At 41.5% G+C, this 18,648-nt stretch overlaps 2 protein-coding genes across 2 annotated transcripts; one reads left to right on the top strand and one right to left on the bottom strand.

Annotated features, from left to right (window-relative positions):
- Positions 1–1,782: 1,782 nt before the first annotated feature.
- Positions 1,783–5,620, bottom strand: NDUFA1 (NADH:ubiquinone oxidoreductase subunit A1). Its single transcript, XM_027089429.1, has 3 exons — positions 5,407–5,620; positions 4,275–4,364; positions 1,783–1,938 (listed from the first exon to the last, which is right to left on the bottom strand). Exons 1-3 carry the CDS (start codon positions 5,506–5,508, stop codon positions 1,918–1,920), a joined length of 213 nt encoding a protein of 70 aa, XP_026945230.1. The 5' UTR covers positions 5,509–5,620; the 3' UTR covers positions 1,783–1,917.
- Positions 5,621–5,659: 39 nt separating this feature from the next.
- RNF113A (ring finger protein 113A) lies at positions 5,660–6,906 on the top strand. Its single transcript, XM_027089427.1, has one exon. It carries the CDS (start codon positions 5,819–5,821, stop codon positions 6,848–6,850), a length of 1,032 nt encoding a protein of 343 aa, XP_026945228.1. The 5' UTR covers positions 5,660–5,818; the 3' UTR covers positions 6,851–6,906.
- The last annotated feature ends 11,742 nt before the right edge of the window (positions 6,907–18,648 follow it).

Raw genomic sequence — 18,648 nt, 5'->3', positions numbered from 1 at the left:
AACAAGAACCATTCTTCCAAACAAGTGACATAAAGGTAAACTGTGTATCAAATGTTACCATCACAGAAGACAGAAGAACACGTGTTTGTATTTCTACATGCATAGAGACCCTTTGGGGTACTGTGACAGTGGGGCAGGTGCTGGGCAGGGGACTGGAACAAGTCTTTTCACTGAATACCTTATATTGTTGGATTTTTGAGCTATGTGAATACAGTATCTGTTTTAAAAGTTAAAGAATAAAGCCATATGTATAAAATTAGCTACAAGGATATATTGTACAGGACAGGGAATATAGCCAATATCTTATAATAACTATAAATGGAGAGTAACCTTTAAGAATTGTGACTTTGTTGTGTACCTGAAACTTATATAATACTGTACATCAACTATACTTTAATAAACATAAATAAAAAATAAAACCAAATGAATGGCATCGTTTACCAAGCATCCTTTCAACTGGCCTTAAAAGCAGGTGACCAATGGACCCGAGGTCAGCAGCCAGACCACATCTGTCATAGCTGCTGTAAGAAAACCCTTCTGGCTAACTGCACTTTCAAAAAATCAAGAGAAATGCAGGCTACAACGCACCACTATAGTCTTCTAGCTTCAAAGTGTGCATTTTAATCTGGTTTACTCCCTGTCAGTGGAGTATAAAAATAAGGCTAAATTTCATAGCAAGTGCCACAAAAAAGGGAGTGAAAAATTCGGACGCTAATGCTAAACCTGACCAACTGATTTTCTGTCACTTTGTAGCCCCTCGCTATACAGCCCTGACATTCATCTAAGGATGAATCCTCTAGTGGATGAGCCCTGCCTAGAGGTACAGTGGACAGAGAACAGACCTAAAAATCAATAGATTTAGTGACAAATTTAGTAATGTTGTCAGTAAGTCTCCTGTATTCCTATCTGTACTACCTGCCCTCTCTCTTCCTTTCCAGAGATAGTTCTCATAACAGTCAGCAAAATGAGTCCTGTGTAGCACTAAATAAAGACTAGAGGTTGTATTAAATTTGTAACCATGACCACAGCTTTCCTTAAACAGTTTCATCATCACAGGGTGGCACAATATACAGTATTCCTCTAAGTGGGACTGCCACCTCCTTCCTCTGTAAGCCCTGTCCTGTAAGATGAGGTCAATGGAAACTATACAGTGCAGGTGTGTTTAAGGTCACCAGCAGATCAAATGTTAAACTAAATAAAAGATGGGGATGACAAATAACTTAGTTTTCTCACCCAGAGGTCCTGTGGTCACCTGGGGTGTTGATCTGTACACATGGAGTATCACCATCTTCACAGTAGTTACACCCTTTCAGATCTTCATATTATCTGAACATGCAATTCTTTATTTCAAATGGTCGGTACACTCATTTTAATAAACATAATCACTGTTGTTTCTGCTCTACACAGCAATCTAAAATAAAAATCAACACTTAAGTGAATACTATGTGCTGGATACAGAGTGCATGAAAGTTGAAGGTGCAGTCTGGAATTTTAAGCACATAGGATTCACCCAGAAAAGGAACTAGAAAAAAAACAAAGTACTACTTTTTCTGTATTCTCCTAGCAATCTCTGAAGAAACAATGGTTTTCAGTAATATTACAATAGCAGGAACTACCATTTGTGACACATTAGGCACCAGGCACAGTGATCGGCACTTGGTGTACATTATGTCTCTAATTTTACAAGCCTCAGTTGCCTTTAGTTTTTTTAAAGTGATAAGGCTACATTGGGTAGACTGCTTGATCTTGTGTAGTACCATTCTAAAAAGTAAAGAAAACCTCTGATTTTACTTTTTTGTTTTATTTTTATTACACACTACAAAATACACTGCATGCTACACAATACACTGCATAACCGTCTAGCAGGGGTAGACAAGCGTAACTGAGTTATTTTTCATCAATCAGGAAAATGCTTCCTTAATCAATGTTCTCCAAACCCTGAAAAACAGTTTAAAAAGGATGATGTGAGAATTCTGTTCCTGTCAAAGATGTACATGTACTATAACCTACAATGATTCCTATAACCTATAATGGCTCCTAATTTTCATTTTCTGACAGTAGCAAACATACCACTTTATATGAAAAGACAACCCCCCCTTCCACTTGCAATCAAGACTAAAGTAAAGCAACTATTTACCACCTGGATCCTTCTACAAAGCACCCTCAGCGTCAGAGGACAGTAAGGTAAATCCATTTTATAAAATAACAGCCAACATCAGGAAAGATATTATTAGCCCCATTCTACTTTTTTACAGGTGAAAAAAATGGAGGCTCAGAGAGATTTAAAGTCCCTCGTTTAAGTCAGTAAGGAAGCAGTAGAGCCAGAATTCAAGTTCAGGGACCCCCAACTCCAGAACTCTTGCCCTGTAAGCATGACACTATTCAGAAGACCACTCTATCTTACTCAGTTCACAACCAAATACTTCAGAAACAACAAAGTAAAAGAGTAATCAGTGATGACATTTCTTCCAGGTGTTAAAATAACACATTCCACGTATTCCGTTTCAATTGAAGGAAGAATCACCTTGAGAGAAATTAAAATTGCATAGTCCTAGGAGCCACCTTGTAAAAATCCTAATTCATTTGGTCCAGTCAGGGTCCTAGGAATTTGTATTTTATCTCACATGCCAGGTGATCCTGATGGCATACTTTTTTTTTCTTTTTTTTTGGCTGTGCGGCTTGCAGGATCTGAGTTCCCTAACCAGGGATCGAACCCGTGCCCTGTGTCCCTGCCCCTTGCAGTGGAAGCTCAGAGTCCTAACCACTGGACAGCCAAGGAATTCCTCCCCCACTCCCCCTTTTTTTGGTTATTCTTGAACCATACTTTGAGAAATACCACTCTAGATGAGTAGATATCTATCATCATGTTCATCAGATTAGATTCTCAAATAGCACTATACTGAGAGGCAGATCACATAGGTTGAGTCCTTATACTATAATTTAATCACTCTGACCTTCTGTTTTCTAATCTATAAAATGGAATTAATATTTACCTAGATTTGCTGTGAAGGGTGAATCAGCAAGGAGAAAGTATAAAATAGTAAAATTTTTACAAGAATAATGAGGATGAACTCCTACAATATATAAGAACATACTATTAAGTTGAACCATATGAAAATGCTACTGCTTGGCCATTTTTTGTTTGTTTGTTTGCGGTACGCGGGCCTCTCACCGCTGTGGCCCCTCCCATTGCAGAGCACAGGCTCCGGACGCGCGGGCCCAGCCGCTCCGCGGCACGTGGGATCCTCCTGGACCGGGGCACGAACCCGCGACCCCTGCATCGGCAGGCGGACTCCCAACCACTGCACCACCAGGGAAGCCCTGCTTGGCCATTTTTGACCCACAAAAACAGCAGTTTCATATGATTCAATCAAATAAAAAATTATAGTAATTCTTTAATGTACTGGTGCAGGAACTGGCAAACCAATGGAGTATAGAAGAGTGCATTCATGAAACAGACCCATGTGTATATGGAAATTTAGTTTACTAGAGTGGTATTTCAAATAAAAAATGGACTTTTCCATATGTAGATAACTGTGACAACTGGCTGTTTCTTGGAGAAAACTAAAGTTAAATCCTTGCTTCACATTATACCCCAAAATGACCTGTAGACAGGTCAGAGCACTAAATGTAAAAAAGACTTTAATGGTATTTGGAGAAACTGTAGAAATATATTTTTAGAATCTTGGGTACAAAAGTCATTTGTAAACAAGATATAAAACCCAAAATCCAGAACGATAAAAATATGATAAACTGAACATCAAGATTAAAAACTATCTGATCAGCTCGGTGCTTTGTGACCACCTAGAGGGGTGGGATAGGGAGGGTGGGAGGGAGGGAGATGCAAGAGGGAAGAGACATGGGAACATATGTGTAACTGATTCACTTTGTTATAAAGCAGAAACTAACACACCATTGTAAAGCAATTATACTCCAATAAAGACGTTAAAAAAAAAACTATCTGATGAAAGCCACCATAAAGTAAAAAAGACAGCAGACTGAGAAAAATATTTGCCACATATAAAAGAGACAAAAGATTAATATCTGTAATATATATATAAGAAGCCCTATAAATCAAAAAGAAAAAGACAACAGAACAAGAAAGGATATAGGCAGATGATCCACATAATAAGAAATGCAAAGGATCATTAAATATGTAAAAGACAGTGCTATTTTAGTTTGCATTTTCCCAGTCTGCTGTAAGACCTTTGGCAAAACATTAACCAGAATGCACCTCAACCCTGACAGATGGGCTAGCGTCAGAGCCATCTTACCTTTGATACATAGTAACGATTAACTCCAGAGATGCGCCTATCTCTTTCCATCAAATTCCACTGATATGAATAATGGGCAACCCTTTTTTCCTACAATTAAAAGAAATTGTTATTGTAGTTTACAAAGATGAGTGACCCAATAGAGGGATATTTATAAGTGACATTCCAGAAAAATGGAATCACTGATATAAAAACCAAATTAACAATATAAGACCAGAATCCTAAATAAAATCGGACCACTAAACTTTAGAGCTAAGATGGTAACCATGAGTTCTTACACTTTCTATTTTAACCAGCATCATTTTTTTTCTTTCCTCCTTTCTTTTTTTTTTTTAAAGTCATGACTACTTGTTCCCTTTGGGGACCCTAGTGAGAAGAAACGACAGTGGTAGATCACAAGTGAAAGACAATCACAAAACCAGAAAGTAAGTACATTTATACTCTGAGATAATGTGAAGGACTAATTAGAGAGGAAAATCACAAATCCTAATGTGAAAAACAGGAGCATGACCTAAGTTCCTAAAGGCTTGCAAGAGAAAGTGGGAGGATAAAAAAATGTCAAGGTAAAAAAAACCTAATTAAGGGGAATTTCCTGGAGGTCCAGTGGTTCGGACTGGGCACTTTCACTGCCCGAGCGGGGTTCAACCCCTGGTCGGGGAACTGAGATCCCGAAAGCCGCGCGGCGCAGCCAAAAACAAAACAAAGGCTAGAAAAAAGTGAAAAACATGAAGATATCAAGATATGGATGCGAGAAATTAAAACCAAAATCCAGCAAGAAAGGAGACCAGAGGTCAGAGGGAGTGGGGCCAAGACTAATCGACGCCTCTCTCCTCTGCCTAGCAGTTTGGACCTACCTCTTTCAATCTCCTATCTTTCCAGCCCCCAAAACTCTACTCCGCCCTCCTGCCCACGCTTCACCTAGCAGCCAGCTGTTTCTTGCTAAAGTAGAATACGGTTCCCGTCGGCTTCGTTCCACAAGCCTCTGCTTTTAGGCAATAAAAAGAAAAAGGGCCGATCTCGGTATTCCCCATCTCGGAGAGAGGCTCCGGGTTCTAATGGGTTCCCGACCCCACCGCCCATTTCGTAACGCCAGCCGGTGGAGTCAGCCGCCGGGCCGGAGAAGCCGCCTTACCTTGCCCCCGTTAGTGAACCTGTGGATGCGTGCAGTGGCCATTCCCGGGATGAATAAGCACACGGCCATGACGGCGATCCCGGGGAGAATCTCGAACCACATCGCGACACCGTTACCAAGGCCAAACACTTCCTTCCACGCTCCTTAAAGGTGACCCGGCTTCAATCCCTTTCCCGTAACTTCCGCGGCAGCGAACGAGCGGGGCGGAGTCATGTACGCGGAGGAAGCTACGGAGCGCGGCAGGGCCCAAGCGTGGCGCGCGCCTGCGCTCTCGCACACTCTTGCTCCCACAGTCATCGTTCCGCAGCGGATTTTGCACCGACTCGCGGTCAAGTGCAAGACGTGCAGTGACGTGAAGCAGCTCCGCGCCACCCAGCAGGCCACAGCCGTTTCGGAGCTCGAAACTCTTAAAATGGCAGAGCAACTTTCTCCAGGAAAGACGACAGACCAGGTGTGCACCTTTTTTTTCAAAAAGCCTGTGCGAAAAGGGGCTGCAGGCCGCAGAAAGCGCCCGGTCTGCAAACGAGAGTCCGGAGACAGCAGCAGCAGTGACGAAGGCAACACTGTGATCCGCCCGGAAAAGAAGCGGGCGACCCACAATCCGATGATACAGAAAACCCGTGGCAGTGGTAAACAGAATGCGGCTTACGGCGACCTGAGTAGCGGAGAGGGGGAGGGGGAGAACGAGCCCGAGAGCCTCGGCGTGGTGTATAAGTCCACTCGCTCGGCGAAACCCGTGGGGCCAGAAGATATGGGGGCGACTGCTGTCTACGAACTAGACACAGAGAAGGAACGTGACGCGCAAGCCATCTTTGAGCGCAGCCAGAAGATCCAGGAGGAGCTGAAGGGCAAGGAAGATGACAAGATCTATCGGGGAATCAATAATTATCAGAAATACATGAAGCCTAAGGATACGTCTATGGGCAATGCTTCCTCCGGGATGGTGAGGAAGGGCCCCATCCGAGCTCCCGAGCATCTGCGTGCCACCGTGCGCTGGGATTACCAGCCCGACATTTGTAAGGACTACAAGGAGACTGGCTTTTGCGGCTTCGGAGACAGCTGCAAATTCCTTCATGACCGTTCAGATTACAAGCATGGGTGGCAGATCGAACGTGAGCTTGATGAGGGTCGCTATGGTGTCTATGAGGATGAAAACTATGAAGTGGGAAGTGATGAGGAGGAAATACCATTCAAGTGTTTCATCTGTCGCCAGACCTTCCAAAACCCAGTTGTCACCAAGTGCAGGCATTATTTCTGCGAGAGCTGTGCCCTGCAGCATTTCCGCACCACCCCGCGCTGCTATGTCTGTGACCAGCAGACCAATGGCGTCTTCAATCCAGCGAAAGAATTGATTGCTAAACTGGAGAAGCACAGAGCTCCAGAAGAGGATGGTGCTTCCGATTTCCCAGAAGACCCCGATGAGGGTCCAATTCCCATTACTTAATTTTCCCATTATTCTCAAATCTCAAAATAAATGTTTTTTTGTTTTGGAAATCTTAATTTGTGTCCTTCCTTTCTAGGGAAAGTGAGAGTAAAAGGCGGGTGGTGAAGTAGGGTGCTGGATGGATGGCTTGTAAAAGCACCAAGGTAGGTATAATCTGGATTTTTACCTGGTATAAATGCTGCCTGTGTGTAACAGATACTTTTCAAAACCCTTTAGCATAAATTTGGGGGATGGGAGAAGTTCGAGAAAAGAGCTAGAATTTGCTTGAAGTGACCAAAGCTGTGATGAAAGCAAGAACTGGACCTATTTATTATATCACATTTTTGCATCACTTAATAATTTACAAAAGTACTTTCATACATTATCCGTCTTGGGAGCGCGTACTACTTCAAAATACACCCCAGCCGGGCTTCCCTGGTGGCGCAGTGGTTGAGAGTCCGCCTGCCGATGCAGGGGACGCGGGTTTGTGCCCCGGTCGGGGAAGATCCCACATGCCGCGGAGCGGCTAGGCCCGTGAGCGATGGCCGCTGAGCCTGCGCGTCCGGAGCCTGTGCTCCGCAACGGGAGAGGCCACAGCAGTGAGAGGCCCACGTACCGCAAAAAACAAAACAAAACAAAATACACCCCAGCCAAGGTGTGTCTGTTGGGGGTTGAGGGCAGCAGTGGGAGTGGGAGAATTGGGTCGGGAGACTGGTAGCTATAGCCCCACAGCCTGTGCGTATGGGAGATGCTCCTTGCTCTCCTTAAAGCACCTTTAGGTAACCCCCTGCCATGGATGACTGAAATGGCCTATGCTCCGTGGTCCAGTATGACAGCCACTACACTAGCTTCGTGTGGCTGTTCAGCACTTGAAATGTGGCTGGTAGCCACCGTTTTGGACATGCAGTTCTACACTGAACTTGTGAACCTGCAGAGGGCAAAAATCTAACATTTTATGATCCATTGTCTGAAACTGTGTTCTCTCAGACCCTGTAATAGAGCTGATCACGCCCTATTAAAGTTAATCTATGTACCTGTGTTCCCAACTAGTTTGTGAACTACTCAGTGACCAGGCCAGTGCTTGGCATATAATAAGCACTTAATAAATAAACCCACAGAGGTTTGAAAAAGGAGATCAGGGCCAAAGCCTTGAACCCAAGCCGAGGAGCTTTGACTATATTCCGTTGGTAATGACGAGATAGAGACTTGGGGAAGGGAACACAATCAGACTTTTTTTTTTTTTTAATGTTACTGTGGTTGCAGGCTATTGGATAGATGGCAGGGAGATGGAAGGCAGGGAGGCCAGTTAGGGAAAATGACTAGTAAATTTTTCTTGATCTGACTAGAATTTGGGCTGATCCCAGGAAACAGATGTAAGAATAAATTGTGGGTTAGTTTCTATATTCATATTCATTAGTCCATTTAAAGATATTCTTTGAGCAACTCTGTCAGGCACCATGCCTGGCATACAGGATATTAGCAAACAAGATAGACATAGCCCCTTACCTCATGGAGCTGGACATCAAACAGTGCAGGTGTGATGAGTACAAGAACAAAAGTGCAGTGGGTTGATCTCTCAGGATTAAGCCGATCCCAGACTTTGGGAGAGTTCAGAATCAAACTCACTTGATATAATGTGATAACATTCTTTAACAGAATGTATTAAGTACAGTGGGGATACATGAGAAGCCTAGTGGGAAAAGGGCTAAAGAAAGCATCACACAGAAAACAGCATTTAAGAGATGAGACAAAAAAACAGCAGAACAGGAAAGAGGAAGTTGTAGAGGCAGATGGAGAAAGAGAAGCTTACACTGAGGTGGAACGCAAAGGAAGACAGTGTTCTAAAAAGTGTCATGGAAAGAAACAGGACAATGACTAGCAAAAATCAGTGGTGTACTCAAGGTATTTTTCATGTTTACAAAGTTTATGATTAAAGTTTTTAAAAGAAATATTTTTATCACGTTTAATTAAATGGTGCAACTTCATTTCATAGGTGAAAACTAAATAGTTATTCCTACAAATTAAAAAAAAATTAAACATGGAGGGAGTTCCCTAGTGGCCTAGTGGTTAAGACTCCGGGCTCCACTGTCGTGGCCCGAGTTCAGTCCCTAGCTGGGGAACTGAGATCCCGCAAGCCTTGTGGCGTGGCCAAAAATAAATAAATATGGGGTGGGGGGGAAGAAAGCATGCCAGCAGAGATGAGTTGCAGCTGGACTCTGAAGGCGCTAACCTAGTCTGAGAGCTCAGAGGAGGCTCCCCTAGGAGATGACCCTCAAATTGAGACCTGAAAGGGGGGTGGTAGGAAGAGTATCACAGTCAGAGGGTTAGTCTACACCAAGGACCTGAAGTGAGGGACTGGCTTCAGCTAAGAACTCAAAGCAGACCAGGATGCTGGAGGCAAAAGACAGATGGTAGTCAGTGCCAAGTCAGCCACATTGCAAGTCATGTTAAGGACTCTGGACTTTATCAGAAGGGCAAAGGGATGCCATCAAAGGGTTTTAAGAAAGAAAGTGAGATGATCAGATCTGAATTTTAAAAAGATAATTCTGCAGTGTGGGAAATGGATTGTGGAGACTGGACACAAGCCAGAGAGATCAGTTAGGAGGCTCGTGCACTAGTCCAGGCGATATGATGGCAGACTGGACTAGACCGGAGGCTGTGGACATTCATTTAATAAATAGTTTTTGAGCACCCACTATATGCCAGGCATTGAGTTAAGCACTGGAGATACAGCCAAAGCAAAAGCATTCAAGTCCCTGCACTCTAGAACTTACATGAGAGAGACTAACAGAATTATACATGCATAATATATAATAGATTGAGCTAAGTGCTATGAAGAACAATGAAGCAAGGTAAGGGGATGAGAGTGCAGGGGGGGGCATGTCATTTTATATAGGGTGGTCAGGGAGGGCCTCTTCTGATAAGGTGACATTTGAGCAGAGACCTAAATGAAGCAGATATCTGGGAGAAGAGCATTCCAGACAGAACACCAAGTGCAAAGGCCCTGAGGCAGGAAAGTGCCTGACGTGTCCTAGGAACAGTGAGGAAGGAATGTAATTATCTGTTTTGGGAGCCCGTACAGAGTAGACTGAAGGAAGAGGAAAGAACTCTAAGATTAGATAAGAAAGGTAATGGCGGGGGCGAGGGCAGACTGTGTACAGCCTTATGAGCCATTGTACGAACTTGAGTTTTTATTCTCAGTGACATGGAGGGTCACTGGGAGGTTCTGAGCAGAGGACTAACATGATCTAACACTGGCTTTAAAAAGGATCCTTCTGGAACTTATGGGGGATAATGGAAATGTTTTATATCTTAACCGGGGTATTTGTTACACAGGTGTCTACATTTGTCCAAACTCACTGGACTGTACATGTATGTGCATTTCATTGTATGTGATTATATCTCATTAAGAAACACCTTCAGATCAAAGGAGAAAAAAAAGAAATTGGTTGCTATGTCGAAAATAAACCAGGGCAGGAGGGTCAAGGGATGAAGCACAGAGATCAGTTAGAAGGCTACTGCTGTTGGGACTTTGCTGGTGGTGCAGTGGGTAAGAATCTGCCTGCCAATGCAGGGGACGTGGGTTCGAGCCCGGGTCCGGGAAGATCCCACATGCCGCGGAGCAACTAAGCCCGTGCACCACAACTACTGAGCCTGCGTGCTAGAGCCCACGAGCCACAACTACTGAGCCAGCATGCTGCAACTACCGAAGCCCGTGTGCCTAGAGCCTGTGCTCTACAACAAGAGAAGCCACTGCAATGAGAATCCTGCGCACTGCAACGAAGAGTAGCCCCTGCTCGCCACAACTAGAGAAAGCCAGCACAGAGCAATGAAGACCCAACGCAGCCAGAAAAAAAAAAAAGGTTGTCCAGGTGAGAGATGGTAAGTGCCTCAAGCCAGGTGGTGGTGAGAAGGGGTCAGATTCTGAATGTAGTTTGAAGGTAAAACTGACAAGTTGTCTTGACAGGTTAGATATGAGGTGTAAGACAGAAGAGTCAAGGTGACTCCAAGATTTTTGACCTGAGCAACCAGGTGGAAAGTGGTACCACTTAGTGAGATGGAGAGAGGCACATAGAGAAAAGTGCATAAAACATAACTTTGCAGTATAACAAGTAGTTACATAGGAACCCCTTGCATAACCACCACCCAGGTCAAGAAATACAAAACTGACAACACTCAAGAAGCCCATCACATTATCCAGATTCTCCAGATGACACACACAGGTAACCACTACGCTGATTTTTATGGTAATCACTCCCTTGCTTTTTTTCCATTGATCTTCCTCTTTAGCTATTTATCTCTCTTTCCCTCTCGCCCAACCAAGAATAATGTATACTAAATGTCTTTTGTTTCTCTCCCATGTACTCTTCTTTGTAACAGCTTTATTGAGATATAATTCATATATCATATAATTCACCATTTTAAAATATGCATTTGAGTGGCTTTTTGTATATTCACCAAGGTTGTGCAACCATCACCACTATCTAATTTCAGAAAATTTTCAATACTTCAAAAAGAAAAGCAATACCCTACACCTGAAACTGACACAACATTGTAAATCAACTATACTCCAATAAAATTTTTTCTAATTTTTTAAAATTTAAAAAAGTTTGCTAATAAAAAAAAATAGAAAGAAAAGCATACCCATTAGCAGTCACTCTCCATCCCCCCAGGCAACCAGCAATCTCCTGTCTCTACATATTCACCTCTTCTGGACATTTCATATCAATGGAATCATATAATATGTGGCCTTTTGTGACTGCCTGCTTTCACTGAGCGTGCTCTCAACGTTCATCCATGTTGTACAGTATATCAATACATTCCTTAAGGGGGCTGAATAATATTCCATTTTATGGTTATACTATATTTTGTTTACCCATTCATCAGTTGATGGACTTTAGGTTGTTTCCACATTTTGGCTATTATGAGTAATGATACATTCATGTACACACATTTCTGTGTGGATGTGCATCTTCATTTCTCTTGGGGAGATACCTAGAAGTGGAAATGCTGTCATGTGGTAACTGTTTAACCTTTTTTAAAACATTTTTTTTAACTGAAGTGAAATTCACATAACAAGAAGTTAACCAGTTTAAAAGGAACAGTTTGGTGACATTACCTCTATATAATTCCAAAACATTTTCATCACCCCAGAAGAAAGCCTCATACCCATTAAGCAAATGATCCTCATTCTCTCCTCCCAGCATCTCCTGGCAACCGCCAATATGCATTCCGTTTCTGTGGATTTAGCTATTCTAGATACTTCATATAAATAGAATCATATAATATGTAGTCTTTTGTGTCTGGCTTTCACTTAACATAATGTTTTCAAGGTTCATTCACATTGTAGTATGTATCAGAACTTCCTTTTTGAGGCTGAATAATATTCCATTGTATGTATATACCACAATTTATTATCCATTCATCTGTTGATGGACATTTTTTATTTTCCACCTTTTGGCAATTGTGAATAGGGCTACTCTGAAAATGTGTACATATCTCTGAGTACCTGTTTTTCAATTCTTTTGAGTATTCACCTAGGAGTAGAATTGCTGGGTCATATGGTAATGCTATCTTTTTTGTTTTTGGCCGCGTTTGTTCTTCCTTGCTGTGCACGGGCTTTCTCTACTTGTGGTGAGCAAAGGCTATTCTTCATTGCGGTGCACGGGCTTCTCATTGCGGTGGCTTCTCTTGTTGCGGAGCACGAGCTCTAGGCGCGTGGGCTCAGTAGTTGTGTCTCACGGGCTCTAGAGCACAGGCTCAGTAGTTGTGGCGCACAGGCTTAGTTGCTCCGCAGTATGGGGGATCCTCCCAGGCGAGGGATTGAACCCGTGTCCCCTGCATTGGCAGGCAGATTCTTAGCCACTGTGCCACCAGGGAAGTCCCTGGTAATGCTATCTTTAACTTTTTGAAGAACTGGCAAACTGTTTTCCACAGCAGCTGTGCCATTTTATATTCCTGCCAGCAATGTAAGAGGGCTCCAATTTCTCCACATCACCAGCACTTACTTCCTTTTTTTTTTTTAATAGCAATCCTAGTAGCTGTGAAGTGGTATCTCATCATGGCTTGGATTTGTACCTCCCTAATGACTAATGACGACCATCTTTACATGTGCTTGTTAGCCATCTGTATGTCATCTTTGGAGAAATGTCTATTCAAGTCCTTTACCCATTTTTTAATTGGTTTCTTTGACTTTGGGTTGTTCAGTTGTAAGAGTTCTTTATATATTCTGGATACCAGGCCCATATCAGATATATAATTTGCAAATATTGTCTCCCAACCTGTGGGTTGTCTTTTTACTTTCTTGTTGGTATTCTTTGAAGCACAAAAGGTTTTAATTTTGATGAAATACAATTTAACCATTTTTCTTTTGTTATTCATACTTTGGCATCACATCTGAGAATACATAAATCTGATAAATAAATCTGAAGTCATAGAGATTTACCCCTATGTTTCCAAGAGTTTTATAGTTTTAGCTCTTACTTTTAGGTTTTTGATACAATTTGAGTTAATTTTTGTATATGGCATGAGATAAGGGTTTGGTTTCATTCTTTGGCCTGTGGCTATCAAGTGACCTAGCACCACTTGTTGAAAAGACCATTGAATGTTCTTGGCAGTCTTGTAAAATTATCAGTTGACCATAGACAGATGGGCTTGTTTCTGGACTCTCAATTCTATTCCATTTATCTATATATCTATTTTTATGCCAGTACCACAAGGTCTTGATTACTGTTGTTTTGTAGAAAGTTTTGAAAACAGGAAGTGTGAGCCCTCCTATTGTTTTGGATATCCTGGATCTCCTGCAATTCCTTATGAATTCCTTATGAATGTTTGAGTCAGCTTGTCAATTTCCACAAATAAATCAGCTGGAATTTTGATAGAGATTGCATTGAATCTGTAGATCAACTTAGGAAGCACTGCCATCTAAATAATATTAATTAATATCGTGAATTCCCTGGCAGTCCGGTGGTTAAGACTCCACACTTTCACTGCTGAGGGTCTGGGTTCAATCCCTGGTCAGGGAATTAATACCCTGCAAGCCTCATGGCGACGTGGCCAAAATAAATAAAGTAACTAAAAAAATTAATGTTAATCTTCTAATCAGTGAACACAGGATGTTTTTCCATTCATTTTAATCTTTAATTTCTTTTACAGTTATTCATGGTATTCATTTATAATCCTTTTCATCTTTATAAGATCATCAGTAATGTCCCCTCTTTTATTTTTTTTATTTTTTTGGCCACGCCGCACAGCTTGTGGGATCTTAGTTCCCCGATCAGGGACTGAACCCAGGCCCTGCAGTGAAAGTGCCGAGTTCTAACCACTGGACAGCCAGGGACTTCCCTATTCATTTCTGATTCTAGTAATTTGAGTCCTCTCTCTTTTGCTATTTATTTATTTAGTCAATCTAGCTAAAAGTTTACCAATTTTATTGATCTTTTCAAAGAACCAGCTCTGGTTTCATTGATTTTTCTCTATTTTTCTGTTCTCTCTTTCATTAATTTCCCCTCTAATCTTAATTATTCCCTTCCTTCTGCTTGCTTTAGGTTTAGTTGGAAAAGACACTTTTCCAGTGTGTTAAAGTAGAAAGTTAGGTGATTAATTTGAGATTTTTCTTTTTTTAATCTACAGATTTAAAGCTATAAATTTCCCACTAAGCACTGCTTTTGCTGCATCTCATAAGTTTTGGTATGTTGTGTCTTCATTTCATTCATCTCAAAGTACTTTCTAATTTTCCATTTGACTTCTTTGATTCATTGATTGTTTTAGAGTATGTTGTTTAATTTCCATATATTTATAAATTTTCCAGTTTTTCTTCTGTTATTGATTTCTAATTGCATTCCACTGTAGCTAGAGAACATACTTTGTATTCTTTCTATCCTTTTAAATTTATTGAGGTTTGTTTTATGGCCTATCATTTGGTCCATTCTAGAGAATGTCCCATGTACACTTGAGAAGAATGTACATTCTCTTGTTGGGTGGAGGGTTCTAAGAGTGGGATGTGTCTCTTAGATCTATTTGGTTTATAGTGTTGTTAGATTTTTCTATTTCTGTGTTGATCTTCTGCCTACTTATTCTATCCATTATTGAAAATGGGGTATTGAAGTCTCAAAAATTATTGAATTGTCCATCTCTCCCTACATTCCTGTCAGTTTTTCCCTCATGTATATTGGTGCTCCTTTACTAAGTGCATATATTTTATAATTGTTATATCTTCTTGATGGATTGAGCCCTTTATCATTATAGAATGTCCCTCTTTATCTGTAGTAACACTTTTTTGTTTTAAAGTCTATTATGTCTGATATTAGTATAGCCATTTCAGCTCTCTTGTGGTTGCTGTTTACATGATATATCTTTTTCAGCCTATTTATATCTTTGAATCTAAAGCGTGTCTCCCGGGAATTCCCTGGCAGTCCAGTGGTTAGGACTCCTTGCTTCCACTGCAAGGGGCACAGGTTCAACCCCTGGTCAGGGAACTAAGATGGCACAGCCCCCCCCCAAAAAAAAAGGTGTGTCTCCTGTAGACAATAACAGTTGGATCTTGTTTTTTTACCCAGTGTGACAAACTTTATCTTTTGCGTTGTTTAATCCATTCACATTTACTGTTACTGTTGATAGAGTTGAATGTATGTTTGTATTTTACTTTTTTTCATTTATGTTCCTCTGTTCCAACTTTACTGCTTTCTTTTGCATTAAGTGAATATTTTTCTAATATAGCATTTTAACTTCTTTAATGATTTTTTCACATTTTTGGAATTATTTCCCTAATGGCAGCTCTAGGGTTTACCATTCATGTCTTTTTTCTTTTTGGCTGTGCTGGGTCTTCATTGCTGCGCACGGGCTTTCTCTAGTTGCAGCAAGCAGGGGCTACTTCACTGCCGTGCTTCGGCTTCTCATTGCAGTGGCTTCTCTTGTTGTGGAGCACAGGCTCTAGAGTGCGTGCCACAACTACTGAGCCCACGTGCCACAACTACTGACACCCATGCGCCTAAAGCCTATGCTCCACAACAAGAGAAGCCACTGCAGTGAGAAGCCCGCTCACCACAACAAAGAGTAGCCCCTGCTCACCACAACTAGAGAAAGCCCGCGCACAGAAACGAAGACCCGATGCAGCCAAAAATAAAATTAATTAATTAGGGCTTCCCTGGTGGCGCAGTGGTTGGGAGTCCGCCTGCCAATGCAGGGGACACGGGTTCGTGCCCCAGTCCTGGAAGATCCCACATGCCACGGAGTGGCTAGGCCTCTGCTCTGCAACGGGAGAGGCCACAACAGTGAGAGGCCCGCGTACCGCAAAAAATATATATATATATCCTTTATAAAAAAAATTCAGATTTATACTAATTTATACTAATTTATTTCCAGTGAGATATAAAACATTCCTATATACTTCTATTCCCTTTTGCCCCTTTTTGTGATATTACTGTTACACATATTACATCTATAAATGTTACAAACTAATAATACATTATTATATTACTTTATATAATTTTATGACTTTTACAGGAGCTAAGAAAAGAAAGGAGAACAAGTATATATTTATACCTTCTGTTATATTAACCTTCTTTTTATCATTTTTCCTTAGCCCAATACATCTTTGTTCCACCCACCTCCTTTGTGCTACTATTGGAAAATATATTACATTTCTATGTTATAGGCCCAACAATACACTATAGACATATCATTTTCTACAGTTAATATATAAACTGGTTAAGAGAAGAAAGGAGAAGAAATATGCATTTATATTGTCTTTAATAATTATACAACTACTGTTGGTTTGTAACCTCAGGAGTTCCCCAGGTGAAATCTGAAATTGGCCCCCTTACACGGAGGGTTAGGAGATACCAATGAAAGAGGCAGACCACTCCAGATTTGTAGGTGGCAGTTTTAATAAGCAAGGGAACTTACATAGGAGGCGTGTCTTGGGTGGTTGCAAGCTAAGTAAATCTCTGCATCCACCCATCAGAATCTTAAAAGTTTACATAGAGGCCTTAACAGGGTTCAGTCACATATTCAGTCCAGGTGGTCTCAACAATTCAGCATTACTCTCTCAAGGCTACATTCTTGAAATGGCACCTAGTGTGGGAATGGTGGGTAGAATACATATTCCACTGACTCGGGTAGTGGGGATAAGGAGCCTCTAATTGCCTGGGTCCAGCTTTCGGGTCAACCAACGATCACATCTTGATGACCTCCTCCAACAATTACCTTTACCTTTGTTCTTTGGGGTTTTTTGTATGGATTTGAACTAATATCTGGGGTCACTTGATATCAGCCTAAACAACTTCCTATTTCTTGTAAGGTAGGTCTACTAGCAATGAAGTCTCTCAGTTTTTATATACCTGGGAATGTCTTTATTTCACCTTCTTCTTCTTTTTTTTTTTTTTTGTGGTACGCGGGCCTCTCCCTGTTGTGGCCTCTCCCGTTGCGGAGCACAGGCTCCAGATGCGCAGGCTCTGCGGCCATGGCTCACGGGCCCAGCCGCTCCGCGGCATGTGGGATTCTCCCAGACCAGGGCACGAACCCATGTCCCCTGCATCGGCAGGCGGACTCTCAACCACTACGCCACCAGGGAAGCCCCACCTTCATTTTTGAAAGATAGCTTTGCTCAATACAGGATTCTTAGTTGACTGTCTTTTTATTTTTCTTTGAGCACTTTGAATACATTGTCCTACTTTCTTCTGGCCTCCACTGTTTCTGATAAAAAGTCAGCTTTTAATCCTATTGGGATTCCCTTGTAAATGATGAGTCATTTTTCTTTTGCTGCTTTCGAGATTTGTTCCTTGTCTTTATATTTCAGCATTTTTATTATGATGTGTCTGTTTATGGATCTTTTTGCATTTGTTTTACTTGGCGTCCATTGAGCTTCCTAGATGGGTAGATTGTTTTTCAATAAATTCAGGAAAGTTTTTAGCCATTATTTCTTCAAATATCTTTTTTTCCCTCCTTTCTCCCACTCTTCTCTTTCTGGTACTTCTGCTACGTATATGTTGGTGTGCATAATGGTGTTCCATATTTCTCTGAGGCTCTTCATTCTTTTTTCTCTCTATTCTTTGGATTGCATAATCTCTATGAATATATCTTCAAGTTTATTAATTCTTTCTTCTGCCAATTCAAATTTACTGTGGAGACCTGTTATATAGGCAGAATTGTTTCCCTCCCAAAAGTCATATGTTGAAACCGCCAGTACGTCAGGATATGACTATATTGGGAGATAGTGCCTTTAAAGAGTTGACTAAGGGGGAGGACTAAATTGGGAGATTTACACACTACTATATATAAAATAGATAACTAATAAGGACCTACTGTATAGCACAGGAAACTCTACTCAATACTCCATAATGACCAGGACTTCCCTGGTGGTCCAGTGGTTAAGACTCCATGCTCCCAATGCAGGGGGCTGGGGTTCGATTCTTGGTCAGGGAACTAGATCCCGCATGCCACAACTAAGACCCGGCACAGCCAAATAAATAAATAAATAAATATTTTAAAAATACTCTGTAATGACCTATATGGGAAAAGAATCTAAAAAAGAATGGATATATGTATATGTATAACCGATTCACTTTTCTGTACAGCAGAAACAAACACAACATTGTAAGTCAACTATATGCCAATAAAATTTTTTTTAAGATTGATTGGGAGTTTGGGATTGACCTATGCACACTGCTATATTTAAAATAGATAACCATGGAGGGCTTCCCTGGTGGCGCAGTGGTTAAGAATCCACCTGCCAATACAGGAGACACGGGTTCGAGCCCTGGTCCAGGAAGATCCCACATGTCACGGAGCAACTAGGCCCGTGTGCCACAACTACTGAG

This window comes from Aethalodelphis obliquidens, unplaced genomic scaffold (genome assembly GCF_003676395.1).
Source record: "Aethalodelphis obliquidens isolate GAN/ISIS:26980383/991018 unplaced genomic scaffold, ASM367639v1 scaffold66, whole genome shotgun sequence".
Taxonomy (NCBI): Eukaryota; Metazoa; Chordata; class Mammalia; order Artiodactyla; family Delphinidae; genus Aethalodelphis; species Aethalodelphis obliquidens.
Note: the sequence above shows the minus strand (reverse complement) of the source record. Positions and strands in the feature narration are given on the sequence as shown.